At 54.2% G+C, this 25666-nt stretch overlaps 1 protein-coding gene across 1 annotated transcript in view; it reads right to left on the reverse strand.

Moving 5' to 3' along the window:
• Positions 1–18811: 18811 nt before the first annotated feature.
• Positions 18812–25666, reverse strand: part of LOC104297138 (methylenetetrahydrofolate dehydrogenase (NADP+ dependent) 2 like) — a 31691-nt gene continuing 24836 nt past the window's right edge. Inside the window, exons 8-11 of the mRNA XM_054172569.1 lie at positions 24423–24512; positions 20687–20807; positions 19646–19798; positions 18812–18888 (exon numbers count right to left, since the gene is read on the reverse strand). Of these exons, the coding sequence (XP_054028544.1) occupies positions 18834–18888; positions 19646–19798; positions 20687–20807; positions 24423–24512 (419 nt within the window). The 3' untranslated portion in view covers positions 18812–18833. The remainder of the gene's footprint in view (positions 18889–19645; positions 19799–20686; positions 20808–24422; positions 24513–25666) is intronic.

Here is a 25666-nt window from a genome sequence, read left to right on the forward strand (position 1 = left end):
CGGCCACACGTGGCACGAGGAAACGTCAGGCCAGCAGCTGCTGAAGCTTCAGCCAGCCTGGAGCTGCTTAGCTGCCGGCAGCGCTGCCGCCCTGGGAGGGCAAGGCAGCGGAGCGCCGGTGCCATGCCTGCTGATGCCACCCAGCCATGACTAACCTGCCCCTCACCAGGAGGCTCTGTGCCTGCCCCGGAAACAAATAAATCCACACACAAATCCAAGAAGACATACCAGTTCCTGCCAGTGCCAAGCAGGGCTGAGTCACAGCCTACGAGGTGCTTAGCCCTCTCTCCTGGCAAGCAAGATGCTGTGCAGTGGCTGCTCCATGAGCCAGCGGCCAGGGTGAAAGAGAGAAACCCACGCTGCGGGGAGCTGAGCCCATGAGGGAACGGCTGCCCCAGAAGAGGTCTCGGGAGCTGAGCTTCCTCACCACCTGTGGCCCCGAGCCTGGCAGCAGGACGATGTGCCTTGGCACCACAGCAGCCTGAGCGTGCCAGCTCTCGTCCCACCTCGTGTCACACCTCTGCCAGCACCCTCCCAAGGAGTGTGGCAAGGAGCAGCTGTTGCCCCACAGCACTCCCAGGCTCCAGGGCTCTTGATGCTCCAAGGCTTCACGTGTTCACCCCTTCAGACTTTCAGGCAGCTTATGTCATGCGCTGGAGTAACACACTCCTGGTGAGGAGGTGGAGAAGCGTCAAGCAGAGGGAGGCTACCACCTGTTTTCTTGCCATCAGGAAGTCTCTGCTGCCGTGGGGATCCACCTGCTGAGCTCACCCTGAGCATGGCAGGGTGCAGGCAAGCAGGACTGGGCTGCAAACAAGGTCAAGGTGACAGAGGACAGACTGCACTGCCTTGAGGAGGGCTGGGGAGGAGAGTGATGGACTTCTACCTTTGCTCAGTACCAGGGCATGCCTGGGTGCCACACAAACCATGAAACACCCCCGAACATCCGACCAGAGCCAGTTCTGTGCTCTGCTCCTCACCTTACAGCCATCCAGGTGCTCCCATCCCTGCCCATGACTTCATCTCAGAAAAGAACCACCTCACGTCGCCCGAGGGCCAGCTGAGCTCTGCCTTCTGTCAGATGGTCCATCAGGCAGAGTCTACCTCAGCACTGAGCCCGGGTGTCCGACCCCTGCCCGGTCCCGCCAGCCCCCGGGGGCAGCAGAGAAGCCCCGGGGGAGAGCGGAGCATTGCGGGGCCCCGACACTCACCGAGGAAGAGCAGCAGGCTGCGGAGCGACAGACACCTGGTACCCATCGCCCTGGCGTCCCGAGGAGCGGAGAAGGTGGAGGAGGAAGCACGGGAGGCAGCGGCAGCAGAGGCTGCGGGAGCGGTGTGGTGCCGGCCGCGCCGCCCCGGACCTTTATGGGCCGGCGGCAGAGGCGGGGCGCGGCGGTGATGAAACCCGGCGGGGCTGCGGGCTCCTGCCCGGCCCCGGCCTCCTCGCTTCCTGCCCGCCGCCCCCGGCAGGCCGTGCCCGCCCCCGGCCCCCCGCACCCCGCGGCGATGCAGGGGCTGCACCCCAGCTCGGCAGTCCCCAGGGAGGGGGATGCCCGGCTGGCCGCGCCCCCGCCTGCCCCCTGCGGCCGCTGCCTGCTCTCCAGCTTCCTCCATCCCTTCCTTTGGCGAGCACCGCTGCAAACAGATCACCTGTCCCCTCTGAGCATCTGGCAAAGGCGCTGATGCCCAGGACCTCCGAGGGCAAGGGATGCCCATGGCTGACTGCCCTCCTGACTTGGCAGAGTTAGAGAATGGTTGAACTTGACAGTATTAAAGGTCTTTCCGACTAAACTGACTGTGATCCTTCATGGCCTCAGCTGATGGGTGCCAGGTGTGAGGCTCTAAGACTTCAACAAGTGCAGCCTGGACCTGGACCACTGAGCTGCTGCACTGCCACCAACACTGCCTGCAGATGAACCAAGGTTTGGCCAGCACGTCAGGGCAGGCAGCCTAACTCGTGCTGCCTCCCATCTGTTGGCGTGTCTGAAGTGACCCTGGGCACACATGTGCTGTGCCAGGCAGCCTTGGTGCTAGGAGCAGGAATAGAATAGAATAGAATAGAATAGAATAGAATAGAATAGAATAGACCAGTGGTCTATTAAGTTCCAGCACAGCCACAGGAATGGCACATCTCACCCAGCAGCCAGATCTGCTGCCACGCTCCCAAGGCCAGCGGTGCCCCTCCAGCCCTCGGCCCTGTCACAGCCTGGCAGCACAGGGCAGTTCCTGGCAGCAGGAGACCTTCCAGTCACTTAGTTCTGGCTATTTCAAACAAATGTCCTTTCAAGCCTCTTGCTGGAGCCCACGCACGCTGCTGGTGTGTTGGGCAAGGCCTCGTTTGGTGCCTACACCCCGTCATCAGATAACTGAGGGAGAACCCATCCCCAAAGCCCTGCTGCCCTGCTTGCCTGCAATATAAAGTGTGTTTTATCTCAGTGAGCTGCTCAGCCACAGCAGCTATTGCTTTTCCTTTTAAAGGAACATTTCCTCCTCTACCTTCCTGCTCTCCACAGTCAGAAAAGGCAAGGTGCTACCCACTTCACTGCAGAACTGATAAGCCTATCTCTCAGTGCAAGGAGCTGGAGTGTGATAGTGAGGTGCAGCTGATGACTCAAGCATCCATAGTTTCTCTGCTTTACAAGTGGTTATTGATCCAGGAGTTAAGGGGAGAAGACACTGGAGAACATGATGTACATCAGCTCCCTGTTCAGACTGGAAGCAATAAAGTCATTCTGGGTGCTGGAATGGAGCTGGTACTTACAGACCACAGCTCTCCTGGTGCCCCGAGTGCTGCCTCAGCTCTGCAGGGGTGTGGAGATGCTGAAATGGAACAAGGCAACCTGTTACTCCCAGAGCATCCTGTGCCAGCACCACTTACTCATTACTCAAAGGGTATGAGAGCTGGTGAGACAAATATCATCAAGATCAGTGTGAAAGTGGCCTTTAGAAGCTCTCCCTCCACAAGTCAGTGGGACACTGAATCTTTTCCTGAGTCCCCCTTGCCCCCTCCAGCCTCGGGCTCCCGGCCTACCCCACCCAACCAGTACTCCCCTGTCAGACCAGCAGACAGCAGGGTTTTTTTTGCTGCCACATGACTGTTTCTGTTGCTTCTTTAATTTGGGCTGATCCCCCTCATTAAAGATTTTATTGCCTGCTCTTTCAGGGATCACAATGAGTAAAGGAAGGGACTGCCACGATTAGTGAAGCATTTCTGTGTGTGGGCACAGAGATGTCTTAAAAAGCAGCATCACCCCAGAACTTCAACTTCATAATTATTTTACACTCGAATTCCTGCGTGATTTATCCTCTGGAGGACAGCATCTAATTATAGTCTTGTACCGGTACCCAGATACCAAGGAAGGCTGACACAATGGGAGCATTCATTGGAATTTCCTCTTTCAGATTTGAATAGATGGAAAACAGGAATCACTGGCACATCTTTGCTTCACCTTTCTGCAATGTTCTCTCTCCCCTGCCATGTGAGCCTGCAGCTGGCATCCCCGGCTGGGCCTTTCGCCATCCTCTCCCCCACGTGGAGGCTGCCGCGGTGCACACCTTGAGAGCCACATTTGCCAAGAGGCTCTCCACAGGGAGCAGCACCTTCCTGCACCCATAGGCTCGCTGTAAGGCAGGCCCAGTGCATCCCAGTACGGAGTGACATGCCCCTGTGGTGCTGATTGGGCAACCCAGCATCATGGGTGCGCTCCAGCTATGGCCTCGATTTCAGCTGGGGTGAACTGGCACGCCCAAGGTAGTGCAGGGATGGATCTGTGCCACCTGGCATCAGGCCAGCAAGGAGCCCCCAGAACCCCATGGTATTCCTTGCAAAGAGTAAGCAGCACACCAGGAGACAGCCTCAGAACTGTGCAGAAGATGTACTTGCTTTTATTACTTCACCTTAATGACTGCCTTTAAAGAAAGCCTCTCCTTATGAAGCAGATAGGCCCAGCTCAAGGCCCTGTTGTGCTCAGTCCTCTCAATGCCACAAGCATCCACCCAGCAGACTCCTAGCAATCATTATTTCAAGGGTATGGATTGAGCTTTGTCTGGGCTAGTGGCTGAGCTTGATGATCTTACAGGTCTCTTCCAACTCAACTGCTCTGTGACTCCATCAGCTGATCTACCACTGATGACAGAGAGGGTTTTCTACCAACAGCATCCCCTCTTCAGCTGCAGAGAGTTAAAAACACAGGCTGAATGGGCACTGTCCTGATGGTGAAGTGCTGTGCAAGATGTCAGTACTCCTAGCACTGAACTGCCACTCAGTGTCTTGTGTTTTTCCCTAACTAAACCCAACATGACAAGTGACCACACCACTTACTGCAGCTGCTTTCTGTAGGACTCACACCCAGCTTTACACCTTGCTGCTGTGGGGATGGATCTGCACTGGTTTTGTCTCCCAGGAATAAGGACCTCTTGGCAAAAATCAACATCTTCCTGTCAGAAAGCATTTCTGAAAGCAGAGGAAAGCCATTGCTGGTCTTGCAGTGTCACTGTTGCACACAGAGCACCCAAAAGCAGCACTTCTTGGAAACATGGGCCAGCATTTCTGAACATAGCAGGGGTGCTTGGGTCACTGTGTGAGGCAAACTTCTGGAGAGCAAGCTTCGTGAGAGGTCCTCAAGAAACGCTCTGCAAAGCAGCTGGCTAATTGGAGTGCAGCTCACTTGACAGCACTCTCCTTGGAACCACAGGAGATGATGAAAATCACAAGCATGGGGCTCACAAGAAAGCACAAATGCCCTAAAAAGGGAATATATTTATCTGGGATCATAAATGAGACAGCCTGGAGGAGATGAAGTAAGGAAAACCTTGAGCCAAACTTACTCCACACAAAGGTCATTTTCAAGCCTGCCATGGAGGTGAGGGCTCACTTAGGTCAGATGTCCTTAAACAGCCAGGCTTTCCCATAAACCAGGGGAGCTCCAAAGCTGCCCCAAGGCTGGAAGTGGCCAATGCCTCTTCCTGTAAGTGCAGGCTCAGGTCAAAGCTGCTGCACAACACGGATGTTTTGCTGCTTGAACTTCCAAATCTCCCCTTTCTGAGCCAGACTCCTCGCTCAGCATTAACTGGTGAGGGGAGAACCCCACACAGCCAATTCCCATCCATCTCAAGGTGGCCCAGGAGATGGACAGCTCTGCCAGATCATTGCTCCCTACAGGGCAGTGTTTAAGGCTTTATTCTTCTGGCTTGTGTGACATTTCCATTACTCTCCCCTGGGCAACTCCTGAATGGCTCAACACATCTCTCTGGCAGGCAGAGCTCCCTAATGCTGGGCTGGTGTTTTCCCTTTCTAATTACAGCTCAGAGCTGCATGCTGAGGGATTTCTTCGCCTCCCAGGGCTTTGCAGCTTTTTTTTTTCACCCAGGGACTCCTTCCATGGCTGCTGCCTTTACCTGCTGCTAAACAAACCTGGGCAAGTGTTTTATGTGTACCCCTGTAAAGGCTCTTATCAAACCCAGGCCCTCCTGCATCACCACCCACATTTTCTAGCCACTGTTTCTTCTTGCTCCAAGTTGTTAAGAATATGAGAAGGACCAAGGTGGAAGAAAAGTGGGGTTTGCCCACAAGCTGCAAGTAAGCTGGGAGAAGGACACCAGCCCCTCACCCAGCAGTCCTGAGTGCTGTCCTGTCCATCAGCATCTCCTTTCAGTTCACCAAGTCTTCTCTTTACCAGTACTTTCCCTTCTCCAGGAAGAGGAGGGCTAACCACTGCAAGACAGAAGGCATGCAGGTATGGAGACCACCCTCCCTGCTGACTCAGCATGCACACACCTGGGTGCAGCACTCAGACCCTGACCACTGGACACTGTATCTGACACCATTACATGAAAGCCTGTTCCTGGTGGCTGCCATGTGGCACATCTGCTCCTGGAGCAGGGCCAGTCCAAGACAGAATACAGAATGATCCAGGTTGGAAAAGACCTTCAAAGATCATCAAGTCCAACCTCTCACCCAACACCATCTCATCAACTAAAGTATGGCACTAAGTGCCTCATCCAGGCTTTTCTTAAACACCTCCAGTGATGGGGACTCCACCACCTCTCTGGGTAGCTCATTCCAATGGCCAATCTCTCTTTCTGGGGAGAATCCCTGAAGTGTGTGCTGAAGCCTACCCACACAGGAGAGACAGAGCCCTCCGCCTGTCCCCATCCCATGTGGGTACCTGGGCAAGCAACTGAGCGGACCTACAGCGGCTTCAATCCCTCTGGCAAGCACATGTCACCCTTGCCACTCCTGCAGGGGCTGAGGGGATCAAAGCAAGAGAGCAGAGAGAAGGCTGACTTGTGGGCTGCTCCCCAGCCTCAGAGCTGCCAAGCAGCAGCAGCACCCAGCTGTGACACACCCTGAGCTCCAGGGGACTCCGGCCATTCATAGACTCCACACTTTGGCTGCGGCTTAGTGGTGCCTGTCACCTGCAGCCAGCCATGTGCATGGGAGCTGGGGCACCCTGGGCACGAGGAGTGTGTCATTAGGGCCGAGGGAGTAAACAGCAATTCAGCTGAAACCAGCTCAGCCAGCTGAAACCAACTGTGGGCAAGAGGCGCGGGTCCACGCTGTATTTGTTTGGCCTGGTAACCAGAGGCAAGCATGGCAGCGGGTGGACTTAGTGGAATTCCCCCATCCAATGGCGTTATGGGACACTCCCATTACTGTCCTGATAATTACTCTTAATCATTACTATTACTGAAGTGACCAAAAAAAAGGCTGTCAGGAGCAGGCCTTCATTGTTCCGGCTGTTGTCATGCAGAGGCGATGAGACAACCTGCCCCAGGGAGCCCATAAACACGGCTGCCCAGTTCAGCACCACGGTCATACTGCAAACTAGGACACCCTGCTCCTCAGTGAGGCTCCCCTACAACCCAGCCATCACAGCAAACCATGGCACTCCCTGGGGGTCCCACCAGCTTGGAGCCAGGCTGCTGAAACACAGCTAGAAGGGGAAAGAGTCGACCAGGAGAAACAGTCTGGGGTCGCATCACTCCGAATCCCAGAAGGGCTCAGGTGGGAAGGGGCTTCAGAGACACCTACTCCAACCCCCCTGCCTGGGCAGGGATGCCTCTCAGCTAGACTTGATGGCTCAAGGCTTCATCCAGCCTAGCCCTGAGCACCTCCACAGGGGGGTCATGCACAACTCATCAAGACATTCCCATTCTGTGTTTTCCCTGTCTGGGCCCAGCCTGCTCTAAAGCTCCCAATTCTTTGATCTCCAGTGAGCTGAACACCTCCAGCTCCCAGGAGCCAACCGTGACTCACATGGCATGAGGAAACCTCTGGGCTTTGCTTTGGAAATGACCAAAACTATGTGAAATCATCTTCCAGTCACCTTCTCCTCCCATCCATGCTCTGAACACCACCTCAGGTATCCAAGCCTCCCCAGACACCGTTCCTAGGTCACAGACTGAAGACAAGGATTAGCCAGCTTAGTCACGGGCTGGGTACCAACAGGGAGCCCCAGGGAAAGGCTGGGGGCCCCTGTGGGGCTGAGAGGGGCAGAGACAGGCACAGGTGGGAACCACCTGCCTGCAACATTGCTTGTTCCTCCCATGTTTGCAGGACTGGCTGCTATCAGCCACCAGGACAGGAGACAGACCTCACTTTTTGGTCAGAGCTGGCTGCTCCCCTGAAGTGCAGCTCAGATTTCTCCTGGACTAAAAAGCACAACAAAATGTGTTCACTCCCCACATGTTCTCTGCTTGCCCAGCAAGCAGCTGTGGGTTTTCCCAATGGCCAAGCAGTGGCAAAGGCCTAGGCCTGCCCCCCAGGAGCTCATCTTCACCTCTCCACCCATGGGAGGGTGTTGGTGGCTTGCTGTGTGCATGATAGATGGGACCAGGAGAGGAATCTGGAAGTGGATGTCCCTGGGGAGAGGTGCCAGCAGCTTGTTGGCTGTGACACTTCCTCTGTGTGGTACAACACATCCACCCCCTTGTCCTCCTTCCTGCAGCTTGGTGTTATTTAAGAGGTGCAGGAGATTTGCTTTATGTAAATCAAGTGGGACAGGACAAGGCCAGGGCTGGGTTTAATTAGATTGGTGCTGGTTATTAAGAGCAGAGCTAAGCTGGGGCTGGCAGTGCTCCTCTGATGCTCCTGGGTTTTTTTGTCCTCTGCACCCGAAGAAAGGGCTCTGGGTCAATCAGCACATCAATTACATTAAAAAGGGTCAATTAGCCAAAGCTGCCACACACAGGCTGGGGCTCTGACTCCAGTTCAGCTCCTCAGTAACAACAGTTGCTCTACAGGACTTGCAAAGCAAAAAGGCATCCCCAAGAACTGCAGCTTTGGAAGAGTCTGAACAGAGGCTCCACATCAGATGCTGAGGATGAGGCTCTTTTGGCCCCCAGCCTGCAGCAGAGGTCACCCCTCCACACACAACACTCCCACTGCAGCTCCACACCCACATTAATCCACCCTGCCCAGCAGCCTGCCACAGGCCATCGAGCCTCTCTCAGGAGAAGCATGGCAGCCTGTGCAGAGCGTGGCCCTGCTCTTCTGTCTCCATCCTGCCTTCCTGAGCCTTCTCCTTGTTTGGTTCTTGTACCACTGGCCCTTGGGAAGCAGGAGAGAGGCTTTCAGGCAGAGCTGCTGTGCACAGAGCCGATCACCCATCCTGCCAAAGCGCTCCAAACCCTGCACAGGTTAACTGTGATAAAGATGAGGCCTCTCTGCAAGCCTCTTCCCCCTCTCTCCTGGAGTGCTCTTATGCAACACTCTGCTGCATGGGCTTGATTGCAGTGGGGCAGCTTTGATTGCCACTGCAGGGGCTGGGGCTGCCTGTTCCGCAGACGTCGACGCGGCCGGAGCCCGCGGGCCAGGCTCTTCGATCGCCGGCGTGGGCTCCATAAACAGGATGTGAGCAGCTTGTAAATATCCTGCTGGAAGTGCCTCAGCTGCACTCACAAGCTCACAGCAGGCCAGCCTCACACATGCCCATCTCCCTGCTGCAACCCCACTGGCCACATTGCACAACCCTTCTTGACCACAGCGAGGGCCTCCAATTGCATGGCCGAATGCTTCTGCTTCATGGCTTCTACCGAGCCCTTGGGTTTTGACAAGGATGAGAGGGAAGGGACTGGAGCTGGAGGAGGGCAGATTAAGACTGGAGATTAGGGAGAAATTCTTGACAGGGAGGGTGGGGAGACACTGGAACAGGTTGCCCAGGGAGGCTGTGGATGTCCCCTCCCTGGAGGTGTTCAAGGCCAGGTCGGATGAGGCCTTGAGCAAGCTGGACTGCTGGGAGGTGTCCCTGCCCATGGCAGGGGGCTGGAACTGGATGAGCTTTCAGGTCCCTTCCACTCAACCCATTCTGTGAATCTAGGAATCTTCAGAGCATTTGCTGGGGCACTGTCAATGAGGGAAACCATCTGTGATGGCTGCCAGCATTTTCCTCCCCAGCATGCATCAGAAAAAGGCCCTGGACTTACAAGTCTTGCTCATCCTGCACAGAACTACAGGGAGACTGACATAAGCATTTCATCACCTTCCCATTCTGCATCTCCTGCCCCTGCACACCCCCAGGCTCTGCTAAGAAGGGCATCAGTCATGCTATGCCACAGAGAAGAAAAAGCTTAGACCATGGCTTGCTTCAGTCCAGTTCCCAGAATAGCCTCAGTGAGGCTGGTGTCACCAAAAGCTTCTTAAGACAGGACCCCACCTCCTCCTCCTCCTCCTCTCCCCCTGTCCCAGTCCCTTGGGTGAAAAGGGAGCAGGAGAGGCTGCTCCTGATGATCTGAGTCACTGAGAGCAGCCTCTGCCTTGGCTGGAGCCAAGTGGAGACACAGCCTGCTCTGCTGTTGTTCTGCTGCCACCACCATGGGAAACGCTGGACCTGCTGTTCACACCTCTGAGCCATCCTCAGCAGCACCAGCACAGACAGCCCCATCTGAGAAAGGTGTTTGCTGGGAGCTAAATGGCCATCAGCTTCTCCTGCCCTTGAAAGGCAGCAGGAGAAGGCAGTGGAGTGCAGTCCTGACGCACTGCTCCCAGGGCAAATCACTGTCTGCTGCACTCTGAACTCAGCTGGGCTTCAGATTGCTTTGCAGATAAAGCAGGAGGAAACTGTAACTTAGACCCACTGCAGGAGTATCTACAGCTAGGGAATGAGATAACTCAGTGCCCTTGAGGAGATATGAGAGGCATTTAAAGCATAAAAATTGCTAACCTTTCCCTTAGCAGGCAGGCAGATAGAGGCAAATGCCTCTGCTCAACAGAGCCTGACAGTCTGATGCAAGCCCTCACAAGCAAAGGAAGCGAAGGCTTGGAAGCAACCGTGGTGCAAGGATGTGCAACCCCAACGACAGAACATCCCCCATCAGCTCCAAACCAAGCACCTCTGGAGCACTGCAGGAGCTGGCAGAGACCATGGGCAGAGTGAGTGCGGGGGAGCAGAGGCCGGTGCCCCTGTGCTGGACACAGCCTGACTGGTCCCCAAGCACACTGCCCCTACAGGTGCTGAAGAGAGGCAGAGATGCGGTGCTGAAGGAGATGGTTTAGCACCAGCCTTGGTGGAGTTAGGGAATGGTTGGACCTGCTGATTTTAAAGGGCTTTTCCAAGTGGATCAGCTCTGTGATTCCATCATTTCCAGGTGCTGTGCAGTGCTCAGGCTCTGCCCCATGGCTGCTGGGCCAGACGCTGCTCACCGCCTGCTAACTGAGGCTGGGAGCTTTACTGCTCCTGCCAAAAGCCTCTGCTGGTTATCTCCTGAAAGCTCCAGAGAGGCAAACCAGTCCTGAACCCACTTTATTAGAATCAGTAATGCCTGGAACTGCCCCCAGCTGCTGATGGGCTGCAGGAGGCAAGCAGCAGAAGCAGGCAGAGAAGCCTTCACTGAGTGTGACAGGCCAGGGGAGCCTGCCTCCCCCCCACCAAGCACACTGCAGGTGAGCTCACCTCTCCATCCACAGATGCAAGACGTCACTTAAAAGCTCAGGTTTGGTTTGCCATCCCCCAGCACTTAGCAGCTACCCTCATGGTCTGCAACACTTTCATCCCCACAGCATCCCTGGAGCTACTCTGACACCTCTCCCATGGCAGCATCAAGACATGCCCAGTGCCCACAACCTACCGGATCACGGAGCCACACAGTGGGTTGGGTTGCAAGGGACCTGAAAGATCATCCAGTTCCAAATCCCTGCCATGGGCAGGGACACTTCCCACCAGCTCAGGGTGCTCAGGGCCTCATCCAGCCTGGTCTTGAACACCTCCAGGGAGTGGGCATCCACAACCTCCCTGGGCAACCTGTGCCAGTGTTTCTCCACCCTCCCTGTCAAGAATTTCTCCCTAATCTCCAGTCTCAATCTGCCCTCCTCCATCTCTGATCCATTCTCCCTTGTCCTCTCACTACAAGCTCTTGCAAAAAGCCTCTCCCCAGCTTTCTTGTAGCCCCTTCAAGCACTGCATGTGTGGAGGCAGAGCTGAACTCACAGCTCCCAGGGTCACTCCCAGCAATGTCCAGCACACACTTGCATTTGTGAGTTGCTACTGAGCACCCAGCTGCCTTGGCTCTTGCCTTGGTCTGCCACATCAGGCAACTCCTCTCTAAAGGAAGCACCACAAACTAATGGGACCTTGGCAGAATCCCATGGCACTCAAAGGACACAAACACCCAAGGACTCAGGTGCTTCAAGCAGCCTGAGTCTGCACCCACTGAAGACAGCAAAGGTTTCACTATAGCCTGCAGCAAGGCTTAGAGATAGGCCAGAGCTAATTGGGAAAATCACAGATCCCTGCTTTATGATTAATTCTCCTCAAAAGCCTTCAGTGGAGGCTCCAGCTGCCACAGGAGCCTTCAGTGGAGGCTCCAACTGCCACAGGAGCCTTCAGTGGAGGCTCCAGCTGCCACAGGAGCCTTCAGTGGAGGCTCCAGCTGCCACAGGAGCCTTCAGTGGAGGCTCCAGCTGCCACAGGAGCCTTCAGTGGAGGCTCTGCTGTATCTCATGAATACTTAATGATCTAAACAACAACCTAAACAGCCCCAGGGCTCTCAGTCTCTCTTCACAGGGGAGATAGATGCTCAAGTCCCCTAATCATCCTCGTGGCTCTCTGTTGGACTCTCTCTAGCAGACCTCTTGTCTCTCTTGAACTGGGGAGCCCCAAAGTGGACACAATACACCAGGTGTGGTCTCAGCAGGGCAGAGGAGAGAAGGAGCAGAACCTCCCCAGCCCTGCTGGCCACACTTTTCTTGCCGCACCCCAGGATCTCGTCGGCCCTCTTGGCCAGAAGGGCACATTGCTGTCCATGGAGAGCTTGCTGCCCACTAGGACTCCAAGGTCTTTCTCTGTGGAGCTGGGAGGAGTGTGAGTGGCCACAAGGTCTGCCTGACTGCCCCTGCCCTCAGTGTTTCCCCAGGGTCACAGCCTGAGAGCAGTGTGCGTCGCGGGTCGTGCCCTTTGCCTGCGTCACTCCCTGGCTCCTCTTGGCAGCAGTCAGGAAGAGCCTCCTGGTGTTTCTTGGCTCCTGCACACGTTCTTCACGCACAGGGGAGCACCTTGCTCATACAGAACATTTTTTTTGCTGCTGTAAACTTGATGGAAAAAGTACTCAGTGATGTAGAAAGGAATTCAGGCTGAGAAGTGCCCGAGGGAGATCTTTGAGATGTATTTGCACAAGAGAAGTCATAAACGTGCCACCAGAAATGTCAAGAGAAGAATTAATGAGGCAAGGGGAAAGGGCAAGGGAACTTCCTGCCTTTCAGCTCCTCAGCAGTCCTGCCTGCCTCTCACTGGGGTGAAACCAGGCAGCCAAGAGGGCACTGCCCTGACAGAAAGAGCTGCTTCTGGACCTGAGTTATTCATGGTGTGGGAGATCCTGAGCACCAACCCTGCCCACATCAGCAAGGCTGTGCTCACCAAAGCATACCCAAGTGCTGCTCATCTGGGCAGAGCAGACACGATGCCCTGGTCAGAAGCCCAGCTGCAGCATCTGCCTTCCCACCACAGCAATCATGAGCATGGAAGAGAGAGGAAGGGCTCTTGCCTTTCACTGGGGAACCTCAACAAGGGAAGCTGATGGCCAACACTCACCAGATAAGCTCAGCGTGCAGTTTCCATTCACCCTTAGTGTTAGATATGGAACCAAAAGCTCCTGTTTGGCTACCTCTGGCCTTTCTAGGAGTTGGAAATCTGAGCTCAGAGCTCAGCTCAACTGCACAGAGGGCTTTACTTCCACAAAAAACCCCAAACCACCACCAACCTGAACCATCAGAAGGAAAGCTCTCCCAAAGCAGCTAAGCCAGACATGACTCAGCTCTCAAGCTCTGCTCATGCTGAACTGCTCCAGAGAATACTGAAACCAGTTTTTACCCAGATTTGTCTGTGACACTTTCTGTCATTGACTGGTGCTGTGTACCATGAAATCAGAACCTGGACTCAAAGAACCTCACAGTTGGGTCTGACCTCAGCCTCCGTGTCATGATGTGAACTGTTGCTTCTATGTGAGCTTAGCAGCAGGTTGTGGACCATAACTGCTCTTTAAAATCAACCACACAGAAAACTCCCCCCCAGAAGCCTCCTGAGTGCTATGCTTGGCTTTGTGTGCCACTTACTGCTTACAGTTTGACTTCTCTTCCTTTATCAGCTTGAAGCCCCAGCAGGATGGACGAGATCTAGCCTTCAGTGCTCAGTTTCTATCCTTCCACTAACAAGGTATCCACCAAATCTGGCAAAGGGCAACTTGTCTGTCTGTCTGTCCAGGCTGTAGGCTTCTGCTGTTCCTCTGAAATACAAAGGCAAAATGTTGTCTGCAAGCAGGAGGGAAGCAGGCAGCTAGATCCTGCATAGGCAGGCCAAAGACCCATGGGTGATGCCAATGTCTGGCTTCATGCAGCTTAGAAGAAGCAATTTGCTGCTTTCTGTGCCTCTCAACCACAGCCAGTCCCTGCCCCTGCTTCTAACCCCAGCAGCCAGCTCAGAGTGCTCTTCCCACTGGCACAGCAGCTGGCACAGGAGCCTGGTGCAACACAGCTCCCAGCAACAGCACAATAAACCACCCCCTCTGCTGCACCAGGCAGTGGTGTGGGCTGTGCTCTGCGACGCCTCCCTCAGCCTGCCAAGAGCTGCTGCTGCTCTGCCTCCCAAAGCCTGGGCACAGTGCAAGGCTTTATTGCTGCCATGCTCAGACTCAGCTCTTAATGAGCACCTGCACTTTGCTGTTGAACTGTGTCTCAGAGGCCCACAGGGTTTGCTGGATTTGTGGTACAGGAGGGACCTCTACAGGCACCTCCCTCTTCAGGCCAAGGCTAAGCACAGGGCATGCAGCAGCAGCTGATGCCAGCAGGGCTCTGCCATGCAGAGTCCAGCAGCTTTTCAGCCCAGGAAGCTTCAGCTCGGTGTCAGGAGCTCCTGCAAAGAGCAGGGCTGAGTAGCATCCAACCTGGGACAGGCTGGAGTGCAGCCCTTGGATTCTGTATGTGCACCAGGCAAACACCACCCCACAGCACTGCCTTGCTCCCATGCAAACACCACCCCACAGCACTGCCTTGCTCCCAGGGATGCTCTTAGGACAAACCCACCAAGGCCTCCAGGCTGCAAGTCTGATGGGAACTGCTCTGAGGGCAATGAAATCAGTTCTCTTGCCCTGGGCTGCTCTTCCTGGGCTGCTTCTCCAGCTACAGCACATCTCACAGAGCACAAATGGGACAAAACATGCAGTGGGTGTACAGAATGGCAGGGCTGGAACAGCACACTGAGAGCCACCTGAGGTTTTAGGGTTTGTTTCCTTGCCTTTGTGTTTGGATTTGGGTGGGTCTTCTGCATAAGGCCCAGAGTCACTGGCAAGCAACCAGCATCCCAGTTAGCTCTGAGGACACAGCCCAGTACTTACACCCATCCCCATGCTAGGTAGCCTTGTGCTGGCCACATGAGCACAAACCACTTCTTCTGTGCACTAGAAGAAGCTGGAGGGGGGCAAGGTAAGTGGGAAGGAGCAGAGACCCTCTTGTGCTATTATGCAAAATATACTCCTGGTTACCAAGGGTAAGAGAAAACCTCTGAGGGAAAGCTGTCTCTCAGCTTCACCAGCCCATCACAGGCACTGTGCTCCCTCTAGGGCAGGCAGGACACCAAACACCAGCTACCAGCATGCTCCCTGACACCTCCTCCCAGGGCTGAAGGCAGAGCTCTCAAAGGCCAGTCCTTTCCCACAGCCTTGCACCTCATCACTTACACAGAGCTTGCTGAGGCCAGGGAACTGCAGGCCACCCACACAGCTCAGCAGAAGCTGGGTGTTGGATTCAGGGGAGGGATTGGAGTCCCAGCCAAGCATCAGCAACAAAGTACAGCTGCGTGGTGGCTGCAGGTGCCAGGGAGGCAGGCTGAGGGCTGGGTTGCTGGAGGGCAGCTAGGCTGGAGATGCACTGCAGGAAAAGCCAGTGTGGTTCCACCAGCCACACACAGAGCCAGGCTCTGGCCCTCAGAAAGGCAGGGCCTAGTCTTGAATGCTTCTCTATTGGCCCTGCTGAGCTGGGGCTCCATCAAAGCTGACACTGGGCTGCCTAAAAGCCACACAAACATGGGGGCTCCTCTTGAAGTGACACTGCTGGGCACATGCAGCTGATAGGAAGCAGAAGCTTACAACCCTGTTAATGATGCCATTACTGAAGGAGTCTGAGCCTGATAAAAGAGCCAGGAAAGATGATCCTGATCCTCTGACAGGCCAGTTCTGCAGGAAATTCAGCCCTGTAAGCAGCAACACACCATACTGGCCCAGTAGCATCTGTCACTTATCAAGGCAGGGCTCAGCAGGGCTGACTCCTCAAAGCCTTCCCCAGCCAGGTCACTGCATCAAACAGCAGCATGATTCACTCCTGCAGCGATGCCCCAAGCACAGCCTGGGCCTGCTGAGTCCCTCAGAATGCAGTGACAATGCCCTGCTCCTGCATGGGCTACAGCTGATGGAGAAAGCTGTCATCTGTGCTGGTGCACTCAGGTGGTGAGGCACCCAGTTCTGGAAGCCTCAAGACCACACAGGAAAACTAAAATAGAGCAAGGACCTCTTTCCATCCCCTCATCTTTGTCTGTTACTCTCATTCTGTCTCAGACCTCATTTTGCATGGCACAGACTCCTCTGGTGCTTCACTCTTGAGCTTTCCTTCCACTAGCAGCAAAAGCTCCTCTGGTGCTTCACTCTTTCCTTCCACTAGCAGCAAAAGCTCCTCTGGTGCTTCACTCTTTCCTTCCACTAGCAGCAAAAGCTCCTCTGGTGCTTCACTCTTTCCTTCCACTAGCAGCAAAAGCTCCTCTGGTGCTTCACTCTTTCCTTCCACTAGCAGCAAAAGCACACCTTCACTGCTGGCCCTTCCAGAGCTGCCTTGGACCAGAAGCCAAACTAGAAAAAGTCTTTCACTATTCAGTCTCCTGCTAAACTGTGGCCTTGAAATAAAGCTTCCTTGCCAGCTATGTTTAAGCAGGCATTAACAGCAGGAAGCCAGTGTGTGTTCTGCAGGCACAGTCCCACTGCCACCAGTCAACACTTCTTCAGAGGCATTTGACCTGCATGGCCACTGGTATGCAAAGGGTGTTCCACAATCCAGGCAGGTGGTTAAACCCAAACAAATTCCATCTCTCTCTGCCACCTTTGCTTTGGCCAAGTGCAAGTTCAGTTGTCTGAACTCCTGCCCTTAGGTATCAAGTACAGGTACCCCCCGAGCAAGCTGTGGGCCTGCTCTGAGCCAAGGCTCTGTGCTGCAAAAGGCTCTGGAAGGGAAGGCAACACTCACAACGTGCAGGAAGGCAGAGACAACTCACTGAAGAGGAGACTCTCCAGCAGAAAAGCTTGGAGGCTTTGCACCCTTTGGCCTGTCTAGCTCTAAACGGCTCTCTGGGATGCCTGAGGAGGGGTGAGCTCCACCGGTGCTGTCCAGAGGACACAAACGTTTCTAAGCAGGCATTTCCTCTCAGCCTGCCCTGGGGGTGCAGGAGGTGAGGGCTGGGATCCTGTCTGTGTGTGGATGCACAGGCTGCAATTCACAGCCGACTGCTCCCTCTTTAGGGCAGCTACTGGGAGCTGACTGGAAATGGTGAAGAGCAGAAGCTGTCTCTCAGTGGATGCAGCAGAACTGACAGGAGCAAATAGAGACATCTGAAGATTTAACTTGAGGTGAGGAAAACAAAAGGGCTGAGAGTTGGAGAGTCAGCTCCGTGCCTTGCAGAGCTCCAGGGCACAGAGGACAGGACTGGTGCCGGTCTCCATCCAGCTCCTCTCCAGCCCTCCTGCCTGTGCCATACACAGCAGCCTGCTGCAGGGGGACTCCAGCCAGGTGTGTGCTGTGATCTTTTATTGATTGCCACCAAATGGAGAGCCAGGAGGGCTCAGCTACTGACCAGGGCCCCCTGTGTGAGAAGCCCAGAGAGCTGCAGCCCACTGGAGTGCCAGAGGTGCGGTGGCCCTTTCCAAGCCCAGCCTGCAGACGTGCTGCAGCCTTATCATGGTCTCACAAACACACAGGGGGGTTCAACAAATGACATCCATCCTGCTGTGAAAACTCCCTCACAACAAAGCATCTGAGCTTTCCAGCAGGGCACCTCAGCTTAGAAGTCTCTGTCACCCCAGAAAACCACACAGCATCTAACTGTCTTTTTCTCACAGGTGACAAAGCAGAGCAGATGTGTCTGGGACGTGCAGCAGCCGAACTGAGACCTCCTCAGAGCCATCTCACTGGCAAACACTCCAAGTGCCAGTGAGGAGCCACAGTTAGTGCCACTGTCTTCAGAACCCATTCCCTCCCCTACTCCTTGAAGAAAATCTTTTCACTTCTGTGACTCTTCACAGGCCAGAGGAAGAAAAACCAGCATCAGAGATGTTCCCTGTTTGTCCAGGGTGGAGTACAATCCCTGTGGTCATTTCTTTCTTCCTGGAGTGGTCCATCATGCACAGAATGGGAGAGCAGCATAAAGGGAGCGTTTCCTGAGCAAAGCTACACTGGAGTTTCACAGCAAAATGCCAGCTTCTCTAGCAAGAGGAGTCCTGTGCTGCAATCGCATGGCAGCCAGCTCATGGTCTGCTGAAGTTCTGTCAAGCTGATGAGCTGCTCCATGGTGTCAGGGAAGAGCAGAGCTCCTTGTCAGGAGCACAATCAACAATCCACATGGAGGAAGATGTCCAATTCCTCTGCTTAGAACAACAGGCCCAGAGGTGTCCTGAGCTGATTGTCCAGGAGTTGCTTGCTCTCTCTTCCTAAGTTCAGGTAAGCTTTTGAGAACCATCCATTACCCTCAGTCCAAAGAGTCTGATGGTTTTGTCCTTCATGGCAGGAGAAGCCTACACTTTGCTTAGCACCCTGAATCATAGAACCATTTAGGTTGGAGAGGACCTTCAAGATCACTGCTGTGCTGGAAGGGGGCTCTTTATCCACACACACAGGCAGCAGGCACTGAAATCAGAACCCAACTGGCTTCTTGTCGGCACATGAGGTTGAGAACACAGCTCTGCTGTGGGACAGTTGTGATTTTGCTCCAGAGGAGATGAAAAGGAAAAAATATTTAAAGAGAGAAAAGATCAGAGCAGAACACTGTAGGAGGGCTTGAAATGACTGAAAACAGCTGAAACCAAGCAGCCCTCCCCTCTGCAATACCAAGAAAGGGAGCACTGAGAGGGCTGCAGGTATCCTCAGCTGCTGGGACCTGCTCATCTCATCTCACAGCCTTTACTGCAAAGGGGGAGTCTGTCTTCAGAGGCAAAGGGAGCCCAGCAGTTCTGCAGGAGATCCTTTCAGGCACTCCTGCTGTCATTCCCTTCATTTCATCCCACCAGCCAGGCTGGGGTAGCTGCCTGAGGGCACAGGGTGGCCGCCAGCAGGACTCGCGCGCGTTGCCAGGTGAATTCCAGGCAGCTCCTCACAGCGCCGTCTCGCCCACGCAGACTTTGTAGGGGGATTTCAATTTCCTGCATCTGGAATGGACAACAGAAGGTGATTTAATCACACAGCCACAGAGTGGCAGGGGCTGGAAGGGACTTCTGGAGATCAGCCAGTCCAACCCCCTTGCCAAGGCATGGTTACCTAGAGAAGGTCCCACAGGAGCACAGCCAGGTGGGGTTGGAATGTCTCCAGGGATGGAGACTCCACCACCTCTCTGGGCAGCCTGCTCCAGGGCTCCAGCACCCTCACATTACAGCAATTCCTCCTCATGTTTAGATGGCACTTCTTATGGTCAAGTTGTGCCTGTTACCCCTTGTGCTGTCACTGGACACCTCTGAACAAAGCCTGGTGCCATCCTCCTGCCACCCACCCTTGAAGTATTGATCAGCATTGATGAGATCCCCCTCAGGCTGCTCTTTTCCAGCCTAAACAGCTCCAATTCTCTCAGTCTCTACTCATCAGAGCTGTGCCAGTCCCCTCAGCATGTTTTTGTAGCCCTTTGCTGTCCCCTCTCCAGTAAGTCCCGGTCCTTCTTGAACTGGGGAGCTCAATAGTCCAGATGTGGCCTTAATAGTGCAGAGCAGAGGGGGAGGAGAAACCTCCCTCAACCTGCTGGCCACACTCTCCTTGATGCACCTCAGGATGCCATTGGCCTTTTGGGCCACATGAGCACATTGGTGGCTGCAGTAAGATCAGCAGATCTTCCATCACAGCTGCAGTGCCCTCAGCCCCCTGCCCAGTGTGTCTCCATGCCCAGCCCAAGTGAGAAGGCCCCAGGGCAGCAGGTACCTCTTCCTGACGTAGCAGTAGATGATGGCGAGCACGCCGCTGGTGAGGATGCCCACGCCGATGCCCACGGCGATGTAGCGCTCGTAGGAGTTGTGTGCGTAGGAGTTGAGGGTGAGGTGCTCACACCTCTCTCCATTGTAACCTGCCAGGCACCTGCAAAACCAACACACAGCCAGCAGAGCTTACTCACAGCTGCTTGGGCTTCATGCCCCAGGAGGGCACCTCGGTTTTCATCAGCTCTAAATGATCCAGAAGTCGTCTAAAGGAGGGACCTGGTGCTGCACCAGAACCTCTTCACTGCACCAAGGCTACCAGCTGGCCCTGCCTGCCTGCTTGAAAGCCAGCTCAGGTACTGCAGTGACAGCAGCCAGCACAGCCTAACCATACCCTTGTCCTGGAGGGTGTGGACAAAGAGCACTGTGCTCTGCTGATCCTTAGCTGCTGCCTCCAAAGGCCAAAGCTGTCCAGGATGCATCCTAGCAAGTCCTGAGGACCCCCTAGTCCCGACTGGTGTGTAAACAGCTGTGGAATAAGGGAGTTGCAGGTGGCATCTTGGAAGATCCTGCCTCCTTCATTGTGTCCACTGTGAAAAGCTGCTGATTCTTCTACTTAGTCCAGCACCAGCTGTGACTTGAGATGCTACCACAGCAGGGATGCATCTCCCCTCTCCCTCACCCTAGGTCAGCACTAGTGTCTCATGAAGAGTCCTGAGGGACCACAGCACTCACAGGGATGCATTTCCCCTCTCCCTGAGCCTAGCACAGCACTAGTGTCTCATGAAAAATCCTGAGGGACCACAGCACTCACAGGGATGCATTTCCCCTCTCCCTCACCCTAGGTCATCACTAGTGTCTCATGAAGAGTCCTGAGGGATCACAGCACTCAAGCCTGTGCCAGACTGGAAGCCTGCAAATACCTGACTGGCACCTGAAAGCTGTGCTCTGCTGACAATGAGTCAGAGTAGATCAGTGAGAGGCAGCAGCCCAAGAGGCAGTGGCACTGCTGTTATGCCCTAGGAAGAGGTTCTAAGGAGCTCTTTACTTGCAGATGGGTTTCCTCAGCTCGCTGTGGAAGGCGCAGAGCCCATTGATGCAGTAGCTGTGGTGCTCTTCAAGGCAGGTCTGCATCAGCTTCAACAGCTTTGGCTGCTCTGTGTAATCTGCTGGGAAAGGGGGAAGAGCCATGTTAGATCTAGGCCAAAACAGACCTTTGGAGGGTGTTTTCACAGCTCAAGTGGAACAGACACTGCCTGCAGAGGACACTCAACACAGCTTTACTGTGACATGGCAGAACAAGCTTCTAAGCCATCCCAGCAGAGCCTGGACCTGCCCTTGAGAAGCAGAGTAAGAAATGGCTATGGGAGCTTCATCCAGGGTGACATCTGCAATCCAACCAGAAATCCACCCCAGGGATCCTAGGGGTTTAGGACACAGGAAGAGCATTGAATTGTTCCCACCATGCTTCCCAGTCTGAATCTAAACCATGAGTTAATTCCTTCTTTCTTTCTCCTTACTGTTGCATTTCTAGCCCTCCTGCCTGCCAGCTCTGCAGCTCTGTGTGAGTGATGAGTCTCCAAGGCCTAAGGTTAGCTGAGTGTCCAGTTATCCTTGCAAGCAGCCAGGACTGCCCAGGAAGTCTTTCCATGCAAACCCATCATCACAACTCTCTGAATTGAGCAGAGGCATGCAATCCCCAGCCACCTCTCCTCAAGCCTGCACCGGCTAGACGCAGAGCAGGACACCTGCGCCTGCACCGCGCCGCCGCCGAAAGGTGGCAGCCTCCCATCTGCCAAGGGCTGGCAGAAGCCTCGCAGGGTGCAGGCACAGGAAACCTCTCCCGAGTGCCCTGGAAGTCGGCACTGTCATCTGAGACAAAGGTCAGCCAGGAGCAGGAACCTGCCTAGAAAGCATCTCGCTAGACAAACACCTCTGTGCTGCTGACAAGTGAACACTTCAGGCCTCCCCCCTCAGGAGCAGAGCTCTGTCCAGCCTGGGCTGCAGGATCAGCTGTGAAACGTGCCCCCAGAAATGCCAGCTGCTGCTTATTTTGGCACTGCAGGAGTACAAGTTACCTCTGAAGGAATGATCACAGAGTCACAGAATTGCCAGGGTTGGAAAGGATCCACAAGGCTCAGCCAGCTCCAACCCCCCTGCCATGGGCAGGGACACCTCACACTGCAGCAGGTTGCTCACAGCCACCTCCAGCCTGGCTGCAAACACCTCCAGGCAGGAGGCTTCCACCACCTCCCTGGGCAGCCTGTGCCAGGCTTTCACCACCCTCATGGGCAACAACTTCTTCCTGACATCCAATCTGAATCTCCCCATTTCTAGTTTTGCTCCATCCCCCCCAGTCCTATCACTCCCTGAATCCAAAAAAGTCCCTCCCCAGCTTTCTTGGAGCCCCCTGCAGATCCTGGAAGGCCACAATGAGGTCTCCTGGGAGCCTTCTCCTCTCCAGCCTGCACAACCCCAATTCTCTCAGCCTGTCCTCATAGCAGAAGAGCTCCAGCCCTCTGCTTATCCTTCTGGCCCTTCTCTGGACACATTCTATGGTGAGTCCTGAAAACCAAAAAGGGGACTTTCTAACCCATCCCAGAGCATTAAGTTCAGTCCTATCACACCATCCACCTAGATACTGCATTAGCTGTTGAATAAACACATCCATGTGCCCTTTCATGTCACGTGAGGAGAGCCAAGCATGCTGTGTAAGCACTTGACAGCTGCCTGCCCTGAGTCACTCTCACAGATACACTTGGCAAGACCTGACACGAAATCCCAACTGCAGGTATTTGGGAGCCTGGGCATGCCAAAACTGACAGCCCTGCCACTGAGGGCAGGACAGCTCAGCCCTCAAGTATGGTGTGTCGAGGAGGAACAGCAGAGTCAGAAAGGGGAGGGAGGGAAAGGGTCAGCCCCAGGGTCAGAGCCTCCTGTAGAGGCTGCAGGGAAGCAGCAGCTCATGGCAGTGAAGGGATCTCATTTTTTTCCCCGGTGAAGCCAAGCCCTGCCCTGCTCCTAGCTGCCTCTTTTGCTACACAGACCTCAGCCCAGACAGCCTCACAAGTTCTTCATCCCTACTGTTACTGCTCCCAGGCAGGCATCTTCTCCATCCCCTTTTCCCCCCTGGCTGATCACTGAGCCCAGCATTTCCCAGCCCCAGCGCTGGTAATGAGTAACAGAAAATGAGGAAATGGAAGGCAAATGGACAGAGCAGCAACTGATGGCTTCCCAGCAACTGGCCCTCAGTCTCCTGAGGACTTACAATCCCCTGAGAAGCTGCCAGTTCCTCCAGTGATGCTGAACCAGGAATTCATTTTCTTAGGCTCCATGGTTATGAACCTTACTATAAACCTAACTTGCACAGGAACAGGAGCCACAGGAAATCTTCAGAGGCACAGGCAGGATTTTTGGTGACTAAGCATTTCTTGGCAACTTTCTTTCTGGAAATGCTGTTTTCCAGCCTTCCAGTGCCTTTGTAAAAGGTCTGCTACCCCAGGCTGCTAACTGCCCCTGTGTGCCTGCAGGCTTGTGAATCTGCTCCTGCCTTTGAGGGGAGCACACTCCTGGTGTCCAGCGGACCTGCACAGCCACAACTAGCAGAAAGGTCCAAGGGACAGTCACAGCTGTGGCTGTGCCCTGGAAGTAGGCCTCTTGTTTGTTAAAAGATGACCCATGACTCCTGCTTTCTACAAATCCTACAAAGGGGGTAACTAAACCCAGTAACCCAGCCCAGAGTGCTACTCTGCAGCCAAAAATCAGCTTCTTCCTCACTTCACATCCAGATGTGTGTGTGTGTGTGTGTATTATCCACACTTTGCACACAGAGATGTGAAACCCACAGGTGGATGAATCTCTACCACTGCACCTCTATGCCCAATTAAAGAGCAGAAAAAGAACAGTTTGCCTGTTAGGAGAAAAATAAAGTCCATGCATCTACTGAGCAATGAGCTGGTAAGACATCCTGTGCTGACTTACACTTAGAGCAGATGCTCTGCATGCATGTTTTTGTCCTTTTCAAAGTACAAAGACACTAATGAGTATCACAGCTCAAATCCTCTCCTCCTTTACTGACCTGCCAAAACCTCAGCTCCAGATCTCACAGCTCTCCAAAAGCAATGACATCACTAGCACCTCAAGTAACATCAAGAATGCAGCTTGCAGGATAAACAGCATGCTCTGGTCTCAGGTGCTGGCAGGTAAACAGCTTGAGTTCACATGTCAGTCAGGAAAGAAGACGACAGAAAAGAGAGAGGCAGCACTCTGCTGAGGGCTGCGGAAGCTGCGATAGCCCAGAGCAAAACTGCAAGAAAGGAAGAAACTGCTGAGTAACAGCAATGAGAGACATCACTGCAAGTTGTGCTGGCTGTGCTCTCACTTGTGTGCACAAAGATTCACGCTGCAGACAGCTGCAAACCAAGAGCTGGCTCAAAGGCACAGACACGGCCAGCAGAAGCCCAGGGCAGCTGTCCCAGTGAGCCTTAAACAGCCGCTTCAATCGGTAACTGGCTGTGGACCCTCCAGCTGAGGAGGATCTGTCTCAGCTCCGTGCTGAGCCTACCCAGGTGAGCAACAATGACTTCAGAGAGGTTTCTAAGGGTCCATGAAACAAATCAACCACAGCAAGAATTTAGCAGAGTCCGAGTGACAGGAGCATGACAGCACCTAGCACCCTAGCAGATTCTGAGGGAGGTGTTTGGCTTGGGGTTCTTTTGCTTGCTTGTTTGCTGGTTTGTTCAGTGACAGATTAACAAGAGACTCACAGAAGAAAGAGGAAATACCTTCAGCGTGGTTTTTGGTCCAATTATTCCATAAGTCTGTGCTGAGGGATGGACCAGTAACAGCTGCCTCTTCGCTCAGTGCCCCCATTGCTGTGCAAAGCAAACAGATGCTTACTGTAAGGGAAGAACTCAGCATCTCCACTCCAGCTGCATTCCACCCAGAGAAGCTGGACCTGCTCAGCACAGCTCTGATGCCATGCAGCAACACAACTCATTTCAGTCTCGCCTCAAACTTCCTTGTACCACATAATTAGGATTGTGGGGAAACAAAACTGTTGTTTGCAAATCTCCAAACTATCTCTCCAGTCTCTTCTCTCCTCTATTATCTCACAGAGTTTACAACACAGCTACTACAGTGTTACACCTATTTACCAGCCTAAGTAGCTTCTTTTCAAAGCACCTAAATTACAGCCTATCAGTTCAAATCTCAGCCAGCTTTAAAACTGCTGAAGCAATTCTGCCTCTGCACCCTTCCCACCCTTCCCCACCTGCTGCTTTCTGGAAGAGCCAACTCTTGTCCAACGCAGCCTCCTACCTCAGGACACCCAGCAGCCTGCTCCAAACCTACCTTTCAGCAGGATGTAGATTAGCATTCCAAATGCCATGGCAAGCAGCTGCTTTAGCACCTTCTCAGCTCTCCTCTCCAGAAGGCTGGCTCGCTCAGCTTATCGCTGCTCCCGTGTTGTCTCTCGCACTTATACGCCACGAAGCGTCATCTGCTCCTCTCGCCAATCACAGAGAGGTGCATCTGGCAACAACCTCACCCCTGGGGCAACCACACATTTATTTAGGAAACTGCTATTATCTTGCAATGGGATCGGGTTTTCTTTTGAAACCCTGGTTTCCTATTACCTGTGGGCATCGTTGTGCATGCGAAGGGAGAGTTGAGAGAGAGAGGGAGCGAGCTGGTATCTGCCGGAGCACAGCAGCGAGGCGCAGCACGGCGAGAGGTGAGCGAAGTGAAAAGCGAGGTGTGGCGGGAAGGGTGAGCTCTCCTGCCCCCAGCACGTGCCTCTTCTCTCACTTCCAGGAGGACAGTCGGCGTTTGAGATGCTGCTCAGGTCAGGATCCAGGGATCAGCCCCTGCTTTTCTTCCGGTCCTTCCCCGGTCTCCGCCTCGTGCCTCAGCTCCCTGCCATCCCGAAGCGGCACGGTGAGAACAGCTAGTGCAGAGATGAGAAGTGATCAGACACAAAGATAAGGGATGATGTTCTAGATCAGTGACTGCCAGCAAGAGGCCTTTG

Source organism: Dryobates pubescens, chromosome 24, assembly GCF_014839835.1.
Source record: "Dryobates pubescens isolate bDryPub1 chromosome 24, bDryPub1.pri, whole genome shotgun sequence".
Lineage (NCBI taxonomy): Eukaryota > Metazoa > Chordata > Aves > Piciformes > Picidae > Dryobates > Dryobates pubescens.